Here is a 20,976-nt window from a genome sequence, read left to right as displayed (position 1 = left end):
AATATGGAGAGAGTGCTTCCATTATTTATTTATTTATTTAATTGCTTCAAACATTAACACTAATCTTATTTCTAACAATCAAGTAGTTCAGAAAAACAATAGTTATAGAATCAATTAAAAAAATCGAAAGGTCAAATGTTGTTAACGAATCGATTAAAAAGTCTTGAAAAACTAGAACATCGGAATGGTAATCAGAACATCATGGTGTAGCGTAATGCTCGAGGTGTGACGTCTATGTCGATTTGTTCTAAAATAGCTGAGGCATGCATAGTAACAGCGGTATTCCTTCAAACAGCTCCTGTTTGAAAGAGCTGATACCCGTTTTCATGGCAAGGTAGTCGGGCAGGATCTCTCTACAGCAATCAACGGAGCGCGAAGCGTAAAAAGCGACGCAGAATGGTCTCTATTCTCCCAACACCCTGAAGTGGGCTCCACACTTCAGAACAATATTCTAGGATTGATCGCAATAAAGAGCAGTAGAGCGATTTGAGACAAGATATCTGTAAAAAAATTGGCTATCCTGAAAATGTACATCATTGAAGTATAGTAGAAACATCAACGGTCCCAAGTGGCTTCCTTGAGGTGAAGTTCCCTATGACAACCGGTATCTCTCGGTCTGTGTGATAGGATCGAAACCACTGAAAAACACTACCATTTATTCCAATCTCCATTTTTGCATTTTGATATCGTGATTTATCTTATAGAAAGCGGCAGATAAGTTGGTATAAACAACGTCGGTTTGAGCACGACGTTCCATACTCTCTGTTATGTAGAATGTTAAACACAGCAGGTTAGACGCAGTTGACCGTCTAGGCGTGAACTCGTGTTAATCGTCACTTAAGTACTGCTTACAGTGACCCTGAAGAGGTTCCATAATCACCAACTCAAACAACTTCGAGAGAGAACTCAATGAATTTATTCCACGATAATTATTGACGTCTCGTTTATTACCCTTTTTATGTACTGGGAACATGTTCGCGTATTTCCAGCAAGATCGAAAAATGCCTCTAGTAATAGATGCTATAAAGATGTGAAGAAGCGGAGTAACCAAAACTTCGATGAAGATCTTCAAAATAGCTGAGGGAAACCCGCCGGGTCTCGGATTGAAATATGACTTAAGTCGAGAGGAAGCTCTGGTAATCACCGATGCATCGGTATCCATAGCACCCAAAACATGGCCAACAAGTAGTGCTCTGCTAGCGGCGAGTTCGATTTGGTGTAAAATAGGTCTGGTCGCAGGAGACAGAGAGCGATGAAACGTCGAAAACATGCAGCACAGTGCTGTCAATCATGGCAATCAATGAAGGATGGTTTTTCTAGAGGACTATTACTATCGATGTGGTGAAAACCTGGTCGCTGACAAAACAAAGACCGAGGTGGCAGCTATTCTCAGTGGCAATAGGATTGATTTATGGTAACGTGGATGAGATATAGCTGTCGAGTAGCATCACTGTACCTGGGTGGAGAACGGAATGTCAGGAATCCGGATTAGAGATGATAAATATTCGAGTGGTGGGCTAAAGCACTGCATTTCTTTCTTCATAACACTGTGTCTTGGCTCTACCTGCACTCAGACCGCACTGAATACGTATGACTATCAATCTCCCATGTGTCAGTAAAGCAAACAATTTAAATACTACAGAAAACTCTGCTCGGTATTACCTATGAGTTAAAATGTAAACAATACACTTCAAAGAGAAACTATTCGAAATTTGGTTAATTTTTATCTAGTGGAAAAAAGTTACAACCAGTTGTAAGTGTTGCAATAATTGCGTGTTCACTTTTTAACAGTCTTAAAAACTCTTATTCTAACAAAAATCCACCCATTTATTTCCCAACACAATTTTTGCCATGATTAATGCTAATTGTAGAAAATTACAATTCTGGCAAAAGTGGAATGTAACTGAAGAAATCTTCCTCCAGCGCTATCATTATCTCACTTTTTGAGATTTTCGACTTAGTCCGGTCTGACTTAACACCGACCATGTGACAAAAATCACCAAAAATTCGTTGGAAAAAGGTGGCTCTGAATTTCATCATGCCATCTTACGAACCTGTCACTAAAACTATCAAAATCTTCCAACGCGGGTCCCAAACTTGCCGGCTGTTGAAAAAGATTTTCAGGTGGCCACCGAAGGACGGTAGTCGACATTTTTAGCGGGGTGCACAGATTTCTTACGCAAATTCAGCTGACTACTCTTGCTAACGGACCACCCGCACTTTACTACCCACTTCAACTGATAAATAGACCTGTTATAACTTAGCGATACTCTTGTTATCTAAATAATGCATTGGGAATTCCACTAACGAGTTTTCTTTCGTTTTTTTCTGTCTCTCTCTTCCAGATGGTACATTACGTTTCGGCTTCGGCGCTCAACTCGCAGAGCAGTCTGTCTGCGCAACAACAGCAGAATATCACCTTCGGTCAGCTACTGCGCAATGCCGGAAACATGGGCGATATTCGGGATTGTCCGGTAAGTTTCAAAATATTTACTTAATTTTTCTAGCGTGTCCCTGAGTAGTTTTTATGTCCCACAACACGCGTAGCGAGTGGCGTCAACTTTTTTAAAGCCGTAAACCATTAATCAAAGCAAGTTTTGCTCGGTGTATTGTAGGCACATAGAGCTACCACTGGTTTCTAAGGAGTGTTTGCTGTATAATACCTTTTTTATGTGTTTCAATGGAAGTGAGCGTAAAACTCTAAGATATCTAGATCAAGCAACATCAAATGAGTATTAATACATGTTTCGAAACTCGTATGCATGACTCTCGGCCGCTGCTTGTGCTCACAGCCTGGACGCTTCGAACCTTCAATGCCAACCGAGTTGACTTGTGCGGCGTCGCTAAGAACATTTCATTGTGGTTGCGTCGAACACAGTACCATTGCTGCTAACTGTCGTTATTGCGAAGGTTTACCATACGATCCGTCCGCAAGTCGTGGGTAATGGCCGTCCTCGGTTCATAACTCAATCATAACCCCCGCAACCGTCCAATAAGTTTCCGTCCATTCCATTCAACCAGAACCATTGCCACTTTGATATGCCCTATTTTGCAATATTTCCCTTAAATGGCGGATGCTGACCACAGCACCGCACAACCACCCGTTCATTACCTTGCAAACGGCCTGACACGGTGATACTTTCTTCTTGTTCTTTTCCACCGTATACGCTACCCGTGGTTACCATCGTCGTCATCGATCGACGTGCGGAGAAAAGCTTGGCCTACTGTCTGTTGTTTTTTTTCTGTTTCTGTAGACGGTCAAAGCGATAATTGCGAATATATGGTCACACCACGATCCGAAACGAATCGCGAAGAAGCTGTGTGTCATTGTGGTACAGCTACTGTGCAGCAACTTGCGTCCCATTATAGTGACCACGACACGCGGATTTAAAAATCTCTAGTGAAGCGTGTGTTGTTGTGCGGCTTGTGTTGGGGTTGACGAAGGTTGCGGGGGCAATTAAGGCACATTATTGTAGGTTTTTTTTCGTTTCTGACTCGCTCTTTCACTGTTTTGCATAAAGTGGTTGGCGATTTGGTTGGCTGGAAAGGAAGTTGGTCCATGATTGAGATAATAGGGATGGTAACCTGTTTTGTTTTATTGTTGATTTGACAGTGCACAGTTTAAAATTCCATACATGGGAGATATTTGAAATGGTAACGAAATCGAATTTTATTGTTTAATAATTCAATTATAATGATCAAAATATATCAGTGTTAAAAAAGTTTATCGTTCGATAAAGCCCTAACCGGATTTTGCAAATATAACTTAGGACTTTTCTTTCGTTAAAATATTAATGAATTAAAAAATTAATATTTTAACAATGCTTGATCTAAAATATGCATGTCACCATAAACTGTATGGTTCTTATGAAAATTTATATGGAAAAGAGCATATTCTGGTATGGTGACCGTTCTTAGCAACACGTGTATACCTATTTTTCCTGCGCCTGCTTCATGATGGCCCAATATTTTTCAATTGGCTGCAATTCCATTGCATTCGGGGACTAAGATCCCTTAGCACTAAATTGATCTTCCTATCCCCAGAATATATTTCCAGTAATTGAAGTGAGATAAAATAGACGACTTTGGCGGCATTCTTTCAAGTACACCTGCCCAATACCCATTCATCGTTCCGGTTGTCACGAACAGGGTGCTCCGCTTTCCACGCGACCAAATTGCCTACCAAATCATGTATTTTTGGCAAACTCAGACATCTTCTGCTTTCTACCTTCCTCAGAGACGTCGAACTTATGACGAGCAGTGAAGAAAAATAGCTTCCGGCACGCGATATCTTCACTATTCAGCTGTTCATCTCGATTAGGTGCCTTTTGGGCTTTGTAGTTCTTCACATTACGAATTTTCTAGGCAAGAGCACAAATTTTGTTTGCATCGCTGATGTTCTTCCGACTTCATTTTCGCAACTGTTGCACAGTTTCTAGTAAAACTTATATAATGTATACAATACACATTGAATTGACTTCACCCAAAATTTTAATGGAAAATATGTAATGGGAAAAAGGTTCAGCAATTTAAAGGTGATGCAATTTGATGCCGTACACCCTGTACTTGACAATTGCGATTTCTCTGTACCCTGGCGCTATCTTGAAAAGTTTAAAGAATGGACAAAGAAGTGTAAAATAGCATTCTTCTTCTCCTTCTTCATGTTCTAGTAATAAATAGAATAGAAAATATTCCGTCGACCTATTTCCGCTACGAAGCCAAACACCGACGCCAGAGAGGTAACTCTCCCCTATCTGTAGTAGAGCAAGGACCGGGGACACACGGGTTTACTTCCCTTCCGAAGGAAGGTGTGACCACGGATTTTTTTCACTTCAGAAAAATCTCAATGGCCACGGCTGGAATTGAACCCAGAAAATCACGTCATGTTTCTTTTGCAAGTTCAATTCATGCAGTACAAAAAATTCGCTAAAGCTTCCTTCTTAGAGAATGCGAAGTCCCGGGCTTTCGTTCGATTCCTTCCATCAAGTTTTGCCAGTTTGCCTTGAACTGCATTTCGCTGACACTTGTCTCTCGCGTCTTCTCGGGGATCTGCTTAACGATTGCCCAACTTTGTGGAGCTCTGGCATGCTGGGAGGGCTCATATCGTTGGTCACCACCTGTACGTTTTTCGCGGCATATCACTCAATGTTTCTGTAATGGCAATTCTAGCCAAAACAGAACGGAATAATTGTGTTGCTTGAGGAAAGGCAACAAACGTTTATCGATGCCCTCCTGCACATGAATTTCCTGGTTGATGGACCAGGTTGCAATGTAAATGTCGCTCTTCAAGCCACAGGAATAGATGGCCAGCTACATGAAATATTTCTTTGCGAACTTAGACAGTGTTTGAAAATATCTTTCCTCTTGCAGTCAACATATAATATTCCAGTTCAGGAAGCTGCTCAATGCCTAACTTGACGTAGTTTTCGTTATCCTGTACCACGCAATCAAACTTCGTCAGCAAGCACAGCTTCCGCGATCGTTCTCTGGTCGTCTTGATTTGGTTATCGTCACGGTATACTACCTTCTTGTAAGTCAACACCCCGGCTCGTTTTTTGGCTCAATGCACGGTTGTGGATGACACTCCCAGCCTTATTGTGACATCTAGGATCCGGCGTGCGAGCAACTCGGATTTTCGCGATGCTCGAGTAAAATTTTGCTCCATTGCTCCTCTTGTTTCACTGCCATTTTCACAACTGAAGAGCAAATGTCAATATCATATAGTAGGCATGATGCTACACACATACATCTTTAAAATAAGGGGCGCACAGGTTTGTTTTAATGCATCATAAAAAAATGCGTCAAGTTGAAGATGACCAATACGTGATCTGTGTTTTTCTTGAAATTTCAGAAAATTTACTTAACTAATTTTTGGCCCGATTTTGTTGGCTCGAATAAAAACCTGTCGAAAGTCAACAAAGTTCATTCCGTAGCGTCAAACTGGCGCCCAGGTAGCGAAATCGTTACAGTTCAATGGGGTGCTGGAGCGTTGCCAGCAAATTTTCATTTCCCAGATTAAATTTTAGGAAACTTCTCAGTCAAGTTCAGCCAGAATGCTGGCTGCTTCTTATTCGTATTGCGGCTCCTGTAACACAACCGTAGAATAGGTTGTGTTACTAGAGCCGGAATCCGAATTAGAACCAGCCAGAATTCCGGCTAGTCGCCGGTAACCATCCGATGCCCTTCAGGAACCTCTGTTTAAGGTACCAGTACGATGTGGCTTAGCCCGGAGCGGCACGAAGCCGCTGAGGATCCGCCGGGCGAGGTGGCCGCGGACCCACTTTCGGATGCCAGTGAACCTGTGATCCACTCGTTTGCCCGGTTTACTCAAACATAGGGGCTATCCCTAGTTTAAGTCCGACTGAGCAATAGCGAAGTCGGACAGCACGCGGAAAAGCGATGTGGCGTAGCCACATTGGGTGGTGGAATCAAAATAAAATTGGCAACGCTAGCAAAAGGTCCCAGTCAAAAAGGGCAAGTTGCTGGCTAACGGGGGGCTATTTGCCAACTCGGATGCGCTAATTGCCCTTCAATTTGCCAGCAAATTGCTGGCAATTAGGGGGCTATTTCAAATGCAACATTTGGGCGATTTGCCGCTGTCATTTTTTAGCCGCTCTACCCGCCCTTAAATCGCCCCCGAAACGCGCCATTTAATCGCCCTTAATTGCCTAATATGAAAATTACAAATAATACTTATTTTCGGATTCATTATCTACTCACATAAACTTATCACTGCACTAGGTAATCACCACCAAATTGTAGGAAGAATCAATAGTTAAATTGGCATTGCACACCAAAACTTACCACAATCTGACTTTTATTAAGATTTTAGGTCAGATGTCTTGTTCCACTATATTTACACACGATTCCTCAATTTCCCACATTCGTTGGCTAAATGAAGTGCACTAGACAAACAAAATACAAGCGAGAACACGCCAATCGTTTAAAAAAACTACTTTAAGCTTAAGCCAAACATGAACCGCCATATTTGAAAAACTCAAATACAACCAAGTCCTTTTCAGCCACCAGAAAATTTGTCTAAGTGTTGAAATTCCCTTTAAATCGCATTCGCAAATTGCATTTGTTCCAGGGGCACAGGCAGTTAAGTTAAAGTCAAACTGTTTAAATCGCCTGACCATGTTCGTTTTTTGACAGGGGTAAACACAAATGAACACTCTGGATGAACCTGTCGTCAATTTACATTTCGACGAGTTTTGATTCGAGCCAATAATATGCGCCCCTAATTTTCTTCAAATTACGATCGTAATGCACGGACCTTTAATTTAAAAAGTTGCGATAAATAGTGATATACAGCAACAATATCTTTAGAACAGCCGCTTTGCAGACAGGTTCACTCAAGCGAATTTAGTTTATTTCTTATTTATAGGATCGATTTAAGTTTGACTAAATATAACAGAGTACCTAAAAGAGAACAGGCTTTACTTCACACATTCTGAACAATGATTAAGGGCCCCCATTATTGTTTCGAATCAAAAGTCGTCGAAATGTCAATTGACGGTAGGTTCATCCGGAGTGTTCATTTGTGTTTACATTTTGCTAGCGTTGCTAATTTTATTTTGATTTCACCACCCAATGTGGCTACGCCAGATCGCTTTTACATGTGTATAGCCCCTATGTTTGAGTAAACCGGGCAAACGAGTGGATCACAGGTTCGCTTGTTTCCGACGGCGAGTCAGCACCCCGTTGAACTCTAACGATTTCGCCACCTGGGCGCCAATTTGACGATACGGAATGAACTTTGTTTACTTTCGACGAGTTTTGATTCGAGAGAACAACATCCAGCCATAATTAAGGGCCACTATTATTTGCTCGCATCAAAACTCGCCGAAATGTCAATTGACAATATGTTTATCCGGAGTGTTCATTTGTGCTTACATTTTGCTAGCGTTGCCAAATTTTATTCTGATTCCTTAACTCTTAAACTAAGGATAGCCCGTATGTTTGAGTAAGGCGGGCAAACGAATTACAAAGGATTACAGGTTTGGTTACTTCGGCGGCGGATCGATAGCCATTTCGCCTAGCGTATCCTCAGCGGCTTTGTATCAATCCGGTTTCTAGGCCTCGGTTATGTGAAAAAGCCGCATCATTCGTTTAAACCTTGATTAGAGATTCCTGAAAGATACGGGAAGTTTCCTTAAACATAATCTGGTAAATAATTTTCTGGGAACACTCTAGCTCCCTGTTGAACTCTAACGATTCTACAACCTGATCGTCATGACGCTATAAAATGAACTTAGTTTACATTCGACAAGTTCTGATTCGAGCCAACAACATCCAGCCATAATTAAGCTCATGGAAAATTTATCATAAATATTGTTTTTTGCGCGGTTTTTTTCTGCTTTTTCTCAACCCGTTAAATAGCAGCGGACCTTTCATATGGTTTTAATCACATGGGTCAGCAGTTTTAGCAGTTAATCTGCCTGGATATATTTGGCTCAAATCCAAACTCGTCGAAAGTAAACAAAGCTCATTCGCCCATATGGCAAAAAACGTTGGAATTGAAAGGGAGAAATGGATCGTTGCCAACTAATATTTATTTCCCAGATTAAAAAACTTCCGGTAGCCATTCGATACCCTTCAGAAACATCTGCCTAAGGTTTTCCAGTACGATGTGGCTTAGCTGCATAACTGAGACATACACAAAAAATAAAACAACCCGCAGAATAAGTTCTTTTAACTTAAATTTAGGTAGTTTTGAGTCTTGCGTCGCTTTCGCACTTATTAGTGTTGTCAAAAACAAAGAGAGAGATTCGGCTCAGAGGCCTTCCATGGAATAAGGTACTTTTGTGTTGTTTGAGGTATTCTCAAAATTAGGTAGATTCAACTTAAATTTAGGCATATTAAAGTCAAGGTTGAGTATAAAAAACCTGTCAATAAGTTGTGGTTTTTTCCATGGTTAAAGGGAAACTAACTTCAACACGGTTTACCTAATTTTACCTTATTCCACGATACCCCGAGATTGAGTCAAAAGAGCTCAACTTTTGGTAGTTTTTCGTATCCGTGTAGGAATCGAAGCGGCGCAAAATCGCTGAGGATTCGCCGGACAAAGTGGCCGCCGGAAAGGTAACCTATGATCCTAGTTTGCGCGGCTTATTCAAACATAGAAGCTATGACTAGTTTATAGCACGTGTAATAAGCGAGCAAAATGTAAATAAGACTGAATTTATTGTCAGTTGACATTTCGACGTGTTTTGATTTGAGCCAATAATAGGGTTAAACCAGCAAATAGATAGGAGTTATTGTTGTTGAATTCATATTTACTAAATTTTATAAAAAAAATTACACGCAGAAAGTAGAAAAGAAGACTACGTATCTTTAACCTGTTTATATAATAATTATCTTCTCGAAAAATCGTTCAGTTCACACCTTTGAGGGGAAATGAGGTGGGAGCATCAGCATTATCAACGTCAGCTGCATCGAAAGAAACCCGGAAACTGCATATGGCTTAAGGGTCAACTGAGAATTCCTCAAAAAGTGGCCATATTCAAAAATGAAAAAAAAACAATTTTTGCAAATTGTTGACAAAATTTTCATGGAAATCGATCAATAGTATTCTTAAAATGTCCCAAACGCATTGATTGATTTTCAAATAGATTGGGTAAAGGGTAGCAAGCAACTGCTAATTTCGTTCGCAAAGATGGCTGCTATTCGAGGCTTTATCAGTTCAACCTTAATGCTCCAATTGAACGCATTCCTTAGAATATGTTGTAATGCATTCTATTAGCAATGTAGTGACGAATCAAGACATTCTAGGCAGTAAAACCCTATTTTCGACAATTCGAGTCTATCGTTATAGTTCAAACTTCTTGATCATGGCCTCCTATGACAACACAACGTCACGAGGCGTACGTTCACTTCACCGACAATGGTCAGCTAGAAGCACGATTGTGACCATCAAGATCAGCAGCCTGCATATATTTCGTAGACACATGGATTTTGTAGCAGATTGTGCCCAAACAAAATGTGTATGGTAACGAGAGAGGCACACACACATAAAATCGTTCACTCCATCAAGGGCAACCATGCCGGAGTTTGAATATGTGCATTGTTTCGTGGTCACTTGCTTTGAAAGTATCGTCGAGCTACAGTGGCGCTCGTAGTGGAACCTATAGTGAACCACGTGATGACTGCCGTTGTTGTTTATAAGGAAGGGGTCACATTGCCGTGGTATGCCAATGTTGATTGTTATTAAGTGGCTACTTCTGGTGGGAGCAAATTTATTTCAAATTAGCAAAAAGCGATCAAGCATTTGATCGCGATGTTGAGGAGCTCGACTAAATCTGGTTTAACATTTATCTAATTACCTGTTTCTGAGACAAAAAAGTTGTAACCTAGTTGTCACTGCTCATGTCCATGGTACAACTAGGTCTAAGTGACGGGGAGTTGGACGAAAACTGGTTTCTTCACTGGTCGCATTTGCTTTGAATGAAACACGTTACACCCACCTTCCAACCTACCTTTCTTCTGCTTGATTGGCCGATACCTGGTACATGGGTGATACGGCTTCATTATAATCTACTAACCTAACCCTTTACCATCGGTTCTACTATGAGGTGGGTGTGGTTGGGCTTGTAATTATCAAGTAAACAAGCGGTGTTCAACTCGTTATTCCTTATTTGGCACTGCACCGTATACCACACGCTTTGATTATTTTTTAGAATGCTTCGGGCGGGAACCATTTTAGTGAAATCAACTTTCACTTTTATATTTTTTCACCTTCTAGAACCATAAATCCTAACGCATGTCTATTTTCTTCTTCGCAGAACGCTTGTGGCGCAAAAATCGGCATTCGTCGGGCTTTGCTCAACCGCCCCGATGTGGTTTCGATCGGTGTGGTCTGGGACTCGGAACGCCCAGCGGCTGATCAGGTGCATTCGGTTCTGAAAGCCGTCGGTACATCGCTCCGTCTGTGCGATGTTTTCCACCAGGTCAGCGATCAGCGATGGGCTCAAACCGTCAATCACGAACTGGTTGGCGTTGTGTCCTACTATGGTAAACACTACACGACCTTTTTCTTCCACACCAAACTTCGTGTTTGGGTTTACTTCGACGATGCTAACGTAAAGGAGGTAGGCCCCAGCTGGGAAGGAGTGGTGGATAAGTGCTCTCGAGGACGGTATCAACCTTTGCTGCTTTTGTACGCACTACCGCAGCCACAGCCGCAGCCCCAGCAGATTGCTGCTCAGGAGTTGGCTGCAATGCAACAAGCACAACACCGCCGTGCAGTTACTCCAAGCCCTGAAAAAGCTCCGATGGGATCACATACCCGTAGAGCCATAACACCGACTCCCAACCGCGCCGTCTCCGTATGTGACTATCAGAATCTGAGTGTCATCCAAAGTAAAATCTTCCCGAATGAGGAAAAAGAAAATTACATCAGCCGTAAAGCTGTTCAAAATGTGCTGCAAGCTCAACAATATCAGAATCTCTCCGTGATCCAGGATAAGATCTTCCAGACACAGCAGCAGCAGCAACAACAACAACAAGACGCTGACAAAGAACAATCAGGTTACATCTCGAAAAATGCCTTGAATGCTCAATTACGCAAGCAACCGATGAATCTCCACCGAACCCTCAGTGCCGAATCCGGTCAGGTTTCACCTCCATCTTCGTCAACCTCCTCTCCAGACGGTCTTTCGATTCCAGATCATCTGAACCAGCCACGCCGGAGAGATTCTGGCAACTGGAGTGGCGACCGAAACTCTGCTTCCTCGTCTTCGTCCACAACGCTTGATAATCCTTACCTGTATTTGGTTGGTAAGCGCAATGGCAGCGTTCCGGCAAGTCCTACTCGCCAAGGCCAGCTTTATGATGCCGGGTACGATTCGTATTCGCTCTCCTCGACAGATTCCTTCCCACCGAAGCACGCAGCCAATGGCAACAATATGCATTTGGCTAAGATTCCCGAATCGGTGGTCCTCAGTGGCGATTGTGAGAAGCTTTGCATGGAAGCGGACCAGTTGCTGGAAAAGTCGCGCATTCTCGAGGAAGCACACGATCTTGAAACCGCATTGGTATTGTGCAATGCTGCTGCCAGTAAGGCACGTGCCGCGATGGATGCACCCTACAGCAATCCACATACGATGACATTTGCCCGGATGAAACACAACACCTGTGTGATGCGCGCACGCTCCCTACACCGACGAATTCTTATCGAAAAGGGTGGAGAAATCATCAAGGAACAGCATCAACAACAACAACAATTGGCCTACAATTTGGCCGGAATCAGTGCCGGTGGAATAGCACACCGAAGACAGAACAGCAAGGAAAAACTGCTCAGCAATGGTCGACAGAGTAGCAAAGAAATGCTTCACGAAGGCAGCGGATCGGTTTCTTCCCGTAACTCACCATCTAAGAGCATCGAGATATATGCCACTCTTCCGAAAAAGAAGGTCACTCTTAAACTCGTAGAAGCGGAAAACATCGAGGAAGTTATTACAGGGACAGTCGATGTCAAACCGGAACGGGAAAGTCGCTCCCTGTTCGGCAGGAGCAAAGATTCGAAGGATAAGCGGAGTCGCAGTGAAGACCGAAACAAAATGAACCGAGATTTTCAGATAGCCGATCCGGCACTTGTCAATGCGAAAGATACTCTTAAGAAGCACAAGGAAGAGAAAGAGTCAGATAAGAAAGAGAAGGATGCTAAAGGAGGAAAGAAGCAGCATAAAATTCGCAGGAAATTACTTATGGGTGGGCTTATTCGTAGGAAAAATCGCTCCATGCCGGATCTCACCGAAGGCGCAGGTGCAGCCGCTGATGAACAGCCTAGTGCAACAACGGCAATCAAGCAGATGATTTCGATTGATGACAGTACAGTTGGGCTTAACCTAGCTAAGGACGCAGCGAACAGTGGCTACCTCTCCGAGGGACACTTTGACTTTCAAGTGAGTATTATTAAAGTTGTTGACGCCTCGATCATCATTAAACAAAATTATTTTCACAGGTATCCAACACCAATCCCAATCTGGAACGCAGCAAACTTATGCGTAAAAGCTTCCATGGCAGTGGCAAAACTCTGTCAGTGCCTAAAGTGCCACCACCTCCTCCAGTACGACTGGGTTCGTCTCTGACCGGACCACAACAGCAAATGCCGCCTCAACAACCACCACCACAGCAAATGTTACAAGTACAAAAACTACCACTCAATGGGGCCAATCTTCGGCACCTGGAATTCCAGGAGAGCCGCCCACCAGCTTCTCCGATTGAACCCTATCACCGGGCTAATCTGTCCAATCTTTCCACAATGAGCTCCAATACCAGTATGAGCGAGGACTCGTGCCAAACCATTATTACCACTTGTGCTGTGGTCCACCAGGAACAGTCCCCCCTAAAACCTCAAGATCAGTACCCCAACTCATCATCAGCTTCAGTCGATGAAGTTGATTCGATTGTCAAGTACAATAGTAGCAATAGCAACAACACGCACACCAATGGTCCAGCAGGGGGACAGAGCGGAAGTATGGAACTGCCACCTTATCCAAGTCCTCCGTCGACTACGTGCCATTCGCGGCAGGCTAGCGAAGATTTCCCACCTCCACCACCAGCTATTGATTTTGAACCACTTAACGAGCAGCTAAGTGAAATACAAAGTCTTCAACAACACCAGCAACAGGGAAAAAATAATCAGCCAATGTACCACCAGCCATCCATTCAGAACACAACCAGCATTCTGGCACAGTTACAAGCTAAGCAACAGCAACTTGTGATGATGAATAAACTACGAGAGCAGCAGCAGCAAAGCAGTAACAGTAACAATAACAACAACAACAACCCAATCAGCGCAAGTGAGATCCTAAATGAAACAACTCGTTCGGAGATTTGGTTGAAGGAGCTTCAAGCAAAACAAGTGGCTCTCAAACAGCAGCAATATCAACAAAATCAAAATCCTCCAATCCAGCAGCAACAGCAACAACAAGTTATGACGTCCGGTAGCGATCAGAGGAGTGTTCGAGACCTGGCTTCCCGTTTCGAACAGATTAAGCTAGCTGCTCCATCTCAACAGCAGCAGCAGCAACAGCAATCACCCCAACCACAAAATCAGGCTATACCGACGATCAGACCGTATCCTAGTCAGGAACTGCTGAGTGGATCGGTGAAGCAGGTGAGTTACTCGTGTACAATTTTTGAAATGTATACCCAACATCTTTGCCATCAAGAAAACCACCAATCTAAATATTTCCCCTTCTTCTTACAGCCTATGCAGCAACCATCAATACCCCCGCAGCAACAACAACAACTATCCAACGTCCGAACCGGTATGAGTGGACTCCTAACAGACCAGAAGCCCAAACCGGCTTCGGTTGCCCCTCAACCGACCGATGATTCCGGTGTTGATGAGGTGGACTGCGCTATCGCGTACAAAATGCTACCCAAGCCACGGTACGACATTGCTCAAGCTCAAATCCAGGAGGAGATTCGAGAGGTCGAAATGCTGAACCAAGTAGTGCAGCAGACACTGAACAATGCTGGTAGTGGTACTGCACCAGTACCTGCTGCCTCAGCTGTTTCCAAACGAACTAAGAAGAAGAGCGTCAGCTTCTGTGACCAGGTGATTCTGGTAGCCACAGCCGATCAAGATGAGGATGAAGAATTCATTCCGAATCCAATTTTGGAACGGGTTCTGCGAACTGCCGGAAACGGCGGAAGCGATAGCGAGGACCCGCCACGGCCGAATCAGAATTCACCCCAGCCTCAGTTGTCTACAAGCATTACATATCATCCGATAAAAACTCAACCAAGTGCACAGTACTCTTTGGCCGCGGATATGCACAAACAAAATATGGAGATTCAGAGACAGTTGCAGCAACAGCAGCAGCAATATTATCAGCCGCCAACACAATCATCGCCAAACAACGAGAGTTATCAACAGTACTCAACCGTTCCGAGTAACGCGGTAATTTTTAAGAATCAGCAGTTCCATCAACAGCAACAGCCGTTGGCAACAATGTATAGCGAGGCGCCCATACAAAAATCGATCTATCAACCGCCTCCTGTACTCCAGCACCAGTATCTTCAACAAAAACAGCGACTATACGAAGACTCTGGAAGTGAGCATAGCTACGACATGAGAATGAGTGCTCCTGCGGCAGCTGCCCCAGTTTCCAATGGATATGTTCAGTCGCCCTACATGTCCGTTCCTTGTCCAATCGATCAAGGTTTTCAAACGGTATCAGCCTCACCGACAATAACCACCAATACGACAGTAATGAATGGTGGTCCTAATCCTGCACTTCCACTGGGAATTCGACAGAACATCACTTCCCTGATGCATCAACAGCTGAACCAGCAAAGCGTTCCTGCTGTCCGGCAACAGCAACAGTCACCATTGATGATGTCCCAGCAGCTGCCACCAGCTTCCAGCGTCTATCAAAAACCACCACTGCCTATGTCCTACACGCAGCAACCAACACAACAGCAGAATCTTTCACAGTATAACTCTAATCCTAATTCCTACAGTTCTTACAGTTCCCAACAGCAGCTTCATCAGCAGCAGCAATCTCCTTATCAAAGGGTACCCTTGCCCCACTATCAGGATTCTTCCTATCATGATCTTTCACTGCCTCAACAGCAACAACCTTCCCCGCAGCAACAGCTGTACCTTCAACCTCCGCAAATCCATCAGCAGCAACCGCAGTCAAAGCCCATTCAGAAAAAAGTGAGCTTCGAACCTGGTACCAAAGGTGGATCAGATTGCCCCCCTTCACCCCAACCACAAAATCAACAATCTAACGAACCCTTACAACAACAACAACAACAACAACAACAGCAGGTCGGCCTTCCCGTTACCCGGGTAGCTATCGCAACCTACAATAGCAATGCAATCGTTAAATCATCGGCCAAAGCGGTCCAGTGCAACCTCTGTCGAAAGAAGCATTGCATTTTACCGGCTCTGTACTGTACCGATTGTGAGTTCTACATGAGCCGCTTTCAGGTTCCGGTGAGAAGGTGATCGGTAGATCGATAATATTCGAAAGTGCAAATTAGTTCGTTAGGTTCGATCAGAGTAAAAAAAAAAGTGCCTTCGGACGGACGACGGCCGATGGACTTGTCCTTCAGCCGCCGTCCGCTGTTTCCCTTCTGCTGTGAGTTTGCCTTAGGAGTTTTAGCATTAGATTTTATTTGTTGGTTTATTGTTTTATTACATTCCCGTGCTCAGTTTGAAACTGGATCGGCCGCGGAGTTACAAAATATTCTGCTGAGCAGAGCTTCTTTTGAAAAGAAGTGCTTTGCAGACAGAAAATTCGTTAAGGTTGCTGCTTCCGGGGAGGTCCCACTCCTGTTGATTGTGATATTTTGTTTTCGAATGCCTATTTAATTATTTTATCTACTTTCGTCTGTCTCAAATATTGAATAATTACGGTACGAACCAGAAATACGTCCAAACGTTAAATAAGTTTTAACTATAGGTCTTAGTGTTAGCTGATAATCATCCATTCCTGCCTGATTTACGAAGTTTTTCTTTCTGTAAAGAATGAACCAATCAATGCATTTTAGTGATTTGAAGAAAATAACTAGACTTAGTAAACAAGTGACCGAGCTCCAACTTCGTCGACATTCCATTTGTATTAAATTTTAAACGTAATTGAACATAGTAGTTAAATATTCCAACTAGAATAAGGCAATTAGTGTCCTGAGAGAGAAACGTATTAAAGTGGAACAAATGCGTAAGTATTAATGAACATACATCGAAACAGGTGAGATTTGTTTCTAATCTGCTCATTTTCGTCTCTGATTAGTACTTAAATTTTAGTTAAGTTTCTCCTGTCTTTTGTATGCTTTTTTGTGTTACTTCAAATGTGCTTTCTTTATAATTATGTTTAGTTTTCATACTTTTACATGATTTATAACGTATATTTAAAACAAGAAAAAACAAACGAAATAATGAAATACATTTTTTCTTTATTTTTCAGAATAATAAAAACCATTGTTTTATTTGCTGTTATTGAGAAAACCCACAATTTGTTGTAAATAAACAAAAGATACACGGCTCTGTTAAGCACATGCTCGGAGTGATGTCAAATAAACAATTAGTAAAACACCTTCTTGAACTTTGAAATGCTGTTTCGAGGGATTTATTTATCTTTTTACTTCGTTTATTCAACACGGGTCTAGAGGCACACACCGCTAGACGGTCTGTATTTCCTGGGCCTTGGGCCGAAAAATCAGGTGTACAATTTGTTCGATCGTTCACTTGATCTTGTTTTCTGTCTATTCGATTGTGAAGATGGAGCCGATAATTGTACTGTTCCGCTGCTCCCTTTAAACACCCATCATCCACCGCTTGTCATTCAAAGTATAGAACTATTCAAAGCGTCCAATCGTCGACGATTGACATTAGTAGTACCGTACGCCCATTGAATTATCGATTGATAGATTTTTCTGTTCTTACCGAACAATATTGATTGGAAAGTTGGATTTTAATGTATCGTGTTACACTCGTCAGTAACTGACACCAACTTGCTGCCAGTTAGACGATATATTTAAATCAGCACTAAATTGGCGCCAGTTAGACACTAAACTGTCTAACTGGCAGCAAGTTGGTGTCAGTTACTGACGAGTGGGGCACAAGACATCCAACTTTTTAAAGTGAGGTCTTGTACCCTTATGTGCAAATTGGCTAATCCATTTTTCCCCTTAGGAAAAAAGGTTACACGTTCGTAGGCGTTTGACTTTCGTTAGACATTAAATCCAAATAGTTCACACAACATATGCGAACGGCTATAGCAACTGGCTGGTACCGAGTGATGTCTTGGTTAGCCAGAAGCTCTGGGTCGCTGACGAGCACAGGGAAACTGTCTTTTGGCATGAGAGCCACACGACTGGGAGTAGGAAACCTTTATTTTTTCCTAAAGGAAAAACAATTCGATGTACTAATTTACTCTTAAGGGCACAAAACCTAATAGAGAGTAGGATTTTAATGTTTTGTGTTCCGCTCGTAAGTAACTGACACCAACTTGCTGCCAGTTAGACGACATATCCAAACTAACACCAAATTGGCGTCAGTTAGACACTACATCGTTTAAACTGACAGAAAGATGGTGTCAGTTACTTACGAGTGAAACACGATACATTAAAATCTAACATTTTAAAGTTAGGTCTTATGCACAAATTGACTATTTAAATTTTTTTCACCTTAGGACTAAAAAGGTTGAATATTGCTTGGGCTTTTTTGTTCGCTACTGGTGAAATCGATTATATGACAGAAGGGTTTTATGGTGAAATTAAGAAATGATTTGAACTAAATGTACCTCGTATCAGACCACCCCAGTCCACTATTCGGAGTACATTTCAATTACGTGGATCAACGAAAACTTCGCCACCGACGGACTTCTGTTAATGCATGCAATTTTTATCGATCTGCCAACGCATGTTGATCTTTAAATGCCAGTTTATATAGATCGTATATACTTCCGTCGCAGACTAATCTACGATGAACCTTTCGATGTTTTTGGCGATTTGCAAATTCCAAAAGAAAAAGCCAGTGTCACAGAATCTCTTTGTTGATAATGTGGTCGAAACGTCAGTTTCAGAGTCATGTGAGCTGTTTGCAAGGTATTTCGCTGGAGGTTTTTCGAGCGGTTTCACTTATAGAGAAGAGGGCAAAGGTTCTGCTTCCGATGTTCCAGTCAGTATAATAAATTTGTGTGCTTTTGTCCTTAAAACAGAATTGGTTGAACATGTAGCAAAGGAACTCAAATGCTGAATGTGATTTCCAATCGATCAGTTCAGCAAGCGAAATTCCCTCGCATCTGGAAGCAATCCTACGTGTCGCACATTTTCGAAGATGGTGATCGAAGAAATGTTGCTAATTATTGTAGAATAGCCAGTCTTCCGGCTTTTTCGAAACTTTTTGGGATTATTATGAGATGTGCTATGTTAGATTCTGGAACGGGACGCGCGGATAGAAAAAAGTATCACATTGATCCACTTTGAACCAGTGTGATGCAGAATCTGAAAGCATGTGAGCGATATGTGAACCAGAATGAGAACGTGTGTGGGCAGTATGGTAAACAAAAAAAATAAATGAAAAAGAAAACAACTATCCGCGAGTCCCGTCCCAAGTTAGACTGTGCAAAGAATTATATCTCTTTCGATCAACATGGATTCATGTCATGAAGATCGGTCACGAAATATTTGCTCAGTGTCACGTCCAAGTGTATTGCAGGCATGGAGTCCAAAGCTCAGATGGGTGCCATCTACACTGATCTGAAAACAGCGTCCGACAAGATTGATCACAGGATACTTCTTTGCAAGTGAAATTGGATGGCAGCATATCAGCAGCAGTCCTCGAATAAATTAAGCGTTCCACAAGGCAGTACCTTAGGACCCTTATTGTTTGCATTATTTTTCAACGATATCGCATTGCTTTGGGGAGATGGATGTACACTGGTTTATGCAGATGATTTGAAGCTGTATCTCGTAGTTAATAGTGTAGAGGACTGTTGGCTCTTACAAAGTCTGCTTCAACTGTTTGTTGATTGGTGCTGTAGAAATAAACTTGTCATTACGGCGGCGAAAGGCCAAGCGATTACGTTCCGTCGAATTTCAGGCTCTGATTATGTTGTCGGTTAAGTTTGATTATAGCATAAATGATACCATTAATGTGAGTGAAGTTACCATTAATGTGAGTGATGTGCGAACGACACAGTTAAGTCAAAGATAAACTCAAGATTACTAGGTCCCATACAAACCATTAACAAAAAATGGTTCAGCAACCGTGAACCGGTGAACTGGTTAATAGTATGCTTTTGCTGACCCCTCGTTAATAGGCGTCGATAATTTTTAGCACGCGTCGACAAAATGCTATGGTTACGAATCAAATCAAAGTTATAGACAATCTTGTTATGAAAGAAACATGTAATCTATATGGACAATAAAACATATTACAGCTCTGTTTGTAGAGCATTTATGGCCGAAATTATTAAAGGGAACGAGTCCGTTTCTAAGCAGGTGAATATCGTAACAATTCCAACTATGAAAATTCGCAGTTTACCATCGACTTCACTCTACCGACTTTCTTGCTGAATCTGACGTAAAATATATCAATTGTTAGTTGGCAGACTAATTCACTAATTTATTTATCAATAGCAAAAAATTATATTACTTCACATATCACATAATTACCGAACTTTGAAAAGCTCGAGATTTGTTTATTTTACTGCCCAAAATTTCCTTGTTATTTTCGCAATAACTTATTGTCATAGATACGACGCAAAGATCGACGTTGTTTCTTTTTCGCAAGGCCTCGCTTCAGTTTACTATTGAGCTGTCAGTCTGACGGTGAACCGGGTTTATCGAGGGGTCGCTTTTGGATGGTACATGCGAAACATCGGACCACTCTATCTTGAGTTTATCTTTGGTTAAGTACCGATATTATATTATATACCTCTTTCTTTTTTACCATTTTTGTTAACCATTTTTTGTTAACGACCTATTGAGTCAATTTGTCAACAGTTGTTACGGCATTTAATTGGCAAGGGACTGGAAGGAACCGACAGCATGAAGTAACAAGTTGCTTTACGCTTGTCCGGACATGGTAGACTCAGGTGATTCGCATTTCTAATGCCAAAAGATCTTGACTCCTACGGTAGCAGACAACCAGTTAAGTCTCCGGTAAGCTCTAAGCTTGCATATATGATCCTTCCACGCTTTTCTAAACTTTCTCCCTTCAACTCCTTGCTTTCTCTTGAATACTATGGCTCTTAATATTGAAAAAAAACTTCACCTTCCAGTCCCTTGCTAATTAAATGCCGTGACAACTGTTGACCTCTTTCTTGTCTCTTTTATTATCCTAGGCCCGTGCAATGTTGACTTCTCCTGACAATGGTTCACCTCAAAGTGAGAGAGAGGCTGAAATGAGTTCGACTCCTCGACTTCAGTATTATCCATACTCCTCGACCGGGCCTTATGTGATCTTCTTCCGGGACAGAGATAAATTTTTAAATTTGTTGCAGA

At 42.2% G+C, this 20,976-nt stretch overlaps 1 protein-coding gene across 4 annotated transcripts in view; it reads left to right on the top strand.

Moving 5' to 3' along the window:
- The window catches only part of LOC131677764 (uncharacterized), a 257,878-nt gene extending 240,936 nt beyond the window's left edge, over window positions 1-16,942 (top strand). For all 4 annotated transcript variants that reach the window (XM_058957794.1, XM_058957820.1, XM_058957812.1 and 1 more), the window contains 4 exons: window positions 2,346-2,474; window positions 10,785-12,905; window positions 12,965-14,122; window positions 14,216-16,942. In XM_058957794.1, coding sequence (XP_058813777.1) covers window positions 2,346-2,474; window positions 10,785-12,905; window positions 12,965-14,122; window positions 14,216-15,970 — 5,163 coding nt within the window. In that variant the 3' untranslated portion in view covers window positions 15,971-16,942. The remainder of the gene's footprint in view (window positions 1-2,345; window positions 2,475-10,784; window positions 12,906-12,964; window positions 14,123-14,215) is intronic.
- Window positions 16,943-20,976: the final 4,034 nt, after the last annotated feature.

This window comes from Topomyia yanbarensis, chromosome 1 (genome assembly GCF_030247195.1).
Source record: "Topomyia yanbarensis strain Yona2022 chromosome 1, ASM3024719v1, whole genome shotgun sequence".
Taxonomy (NCBI): Eukaryota; Metazoa; Arthropoda; class Insecta; order Diptera; family Culicidae; genus Topomyia; species Topomyia yanbarensis.
The sequence above is the reverse complement of the archived record's forward strand: the minus strand, read 5'-3'. Positions and strand labels throughout refer to the sequence as shown.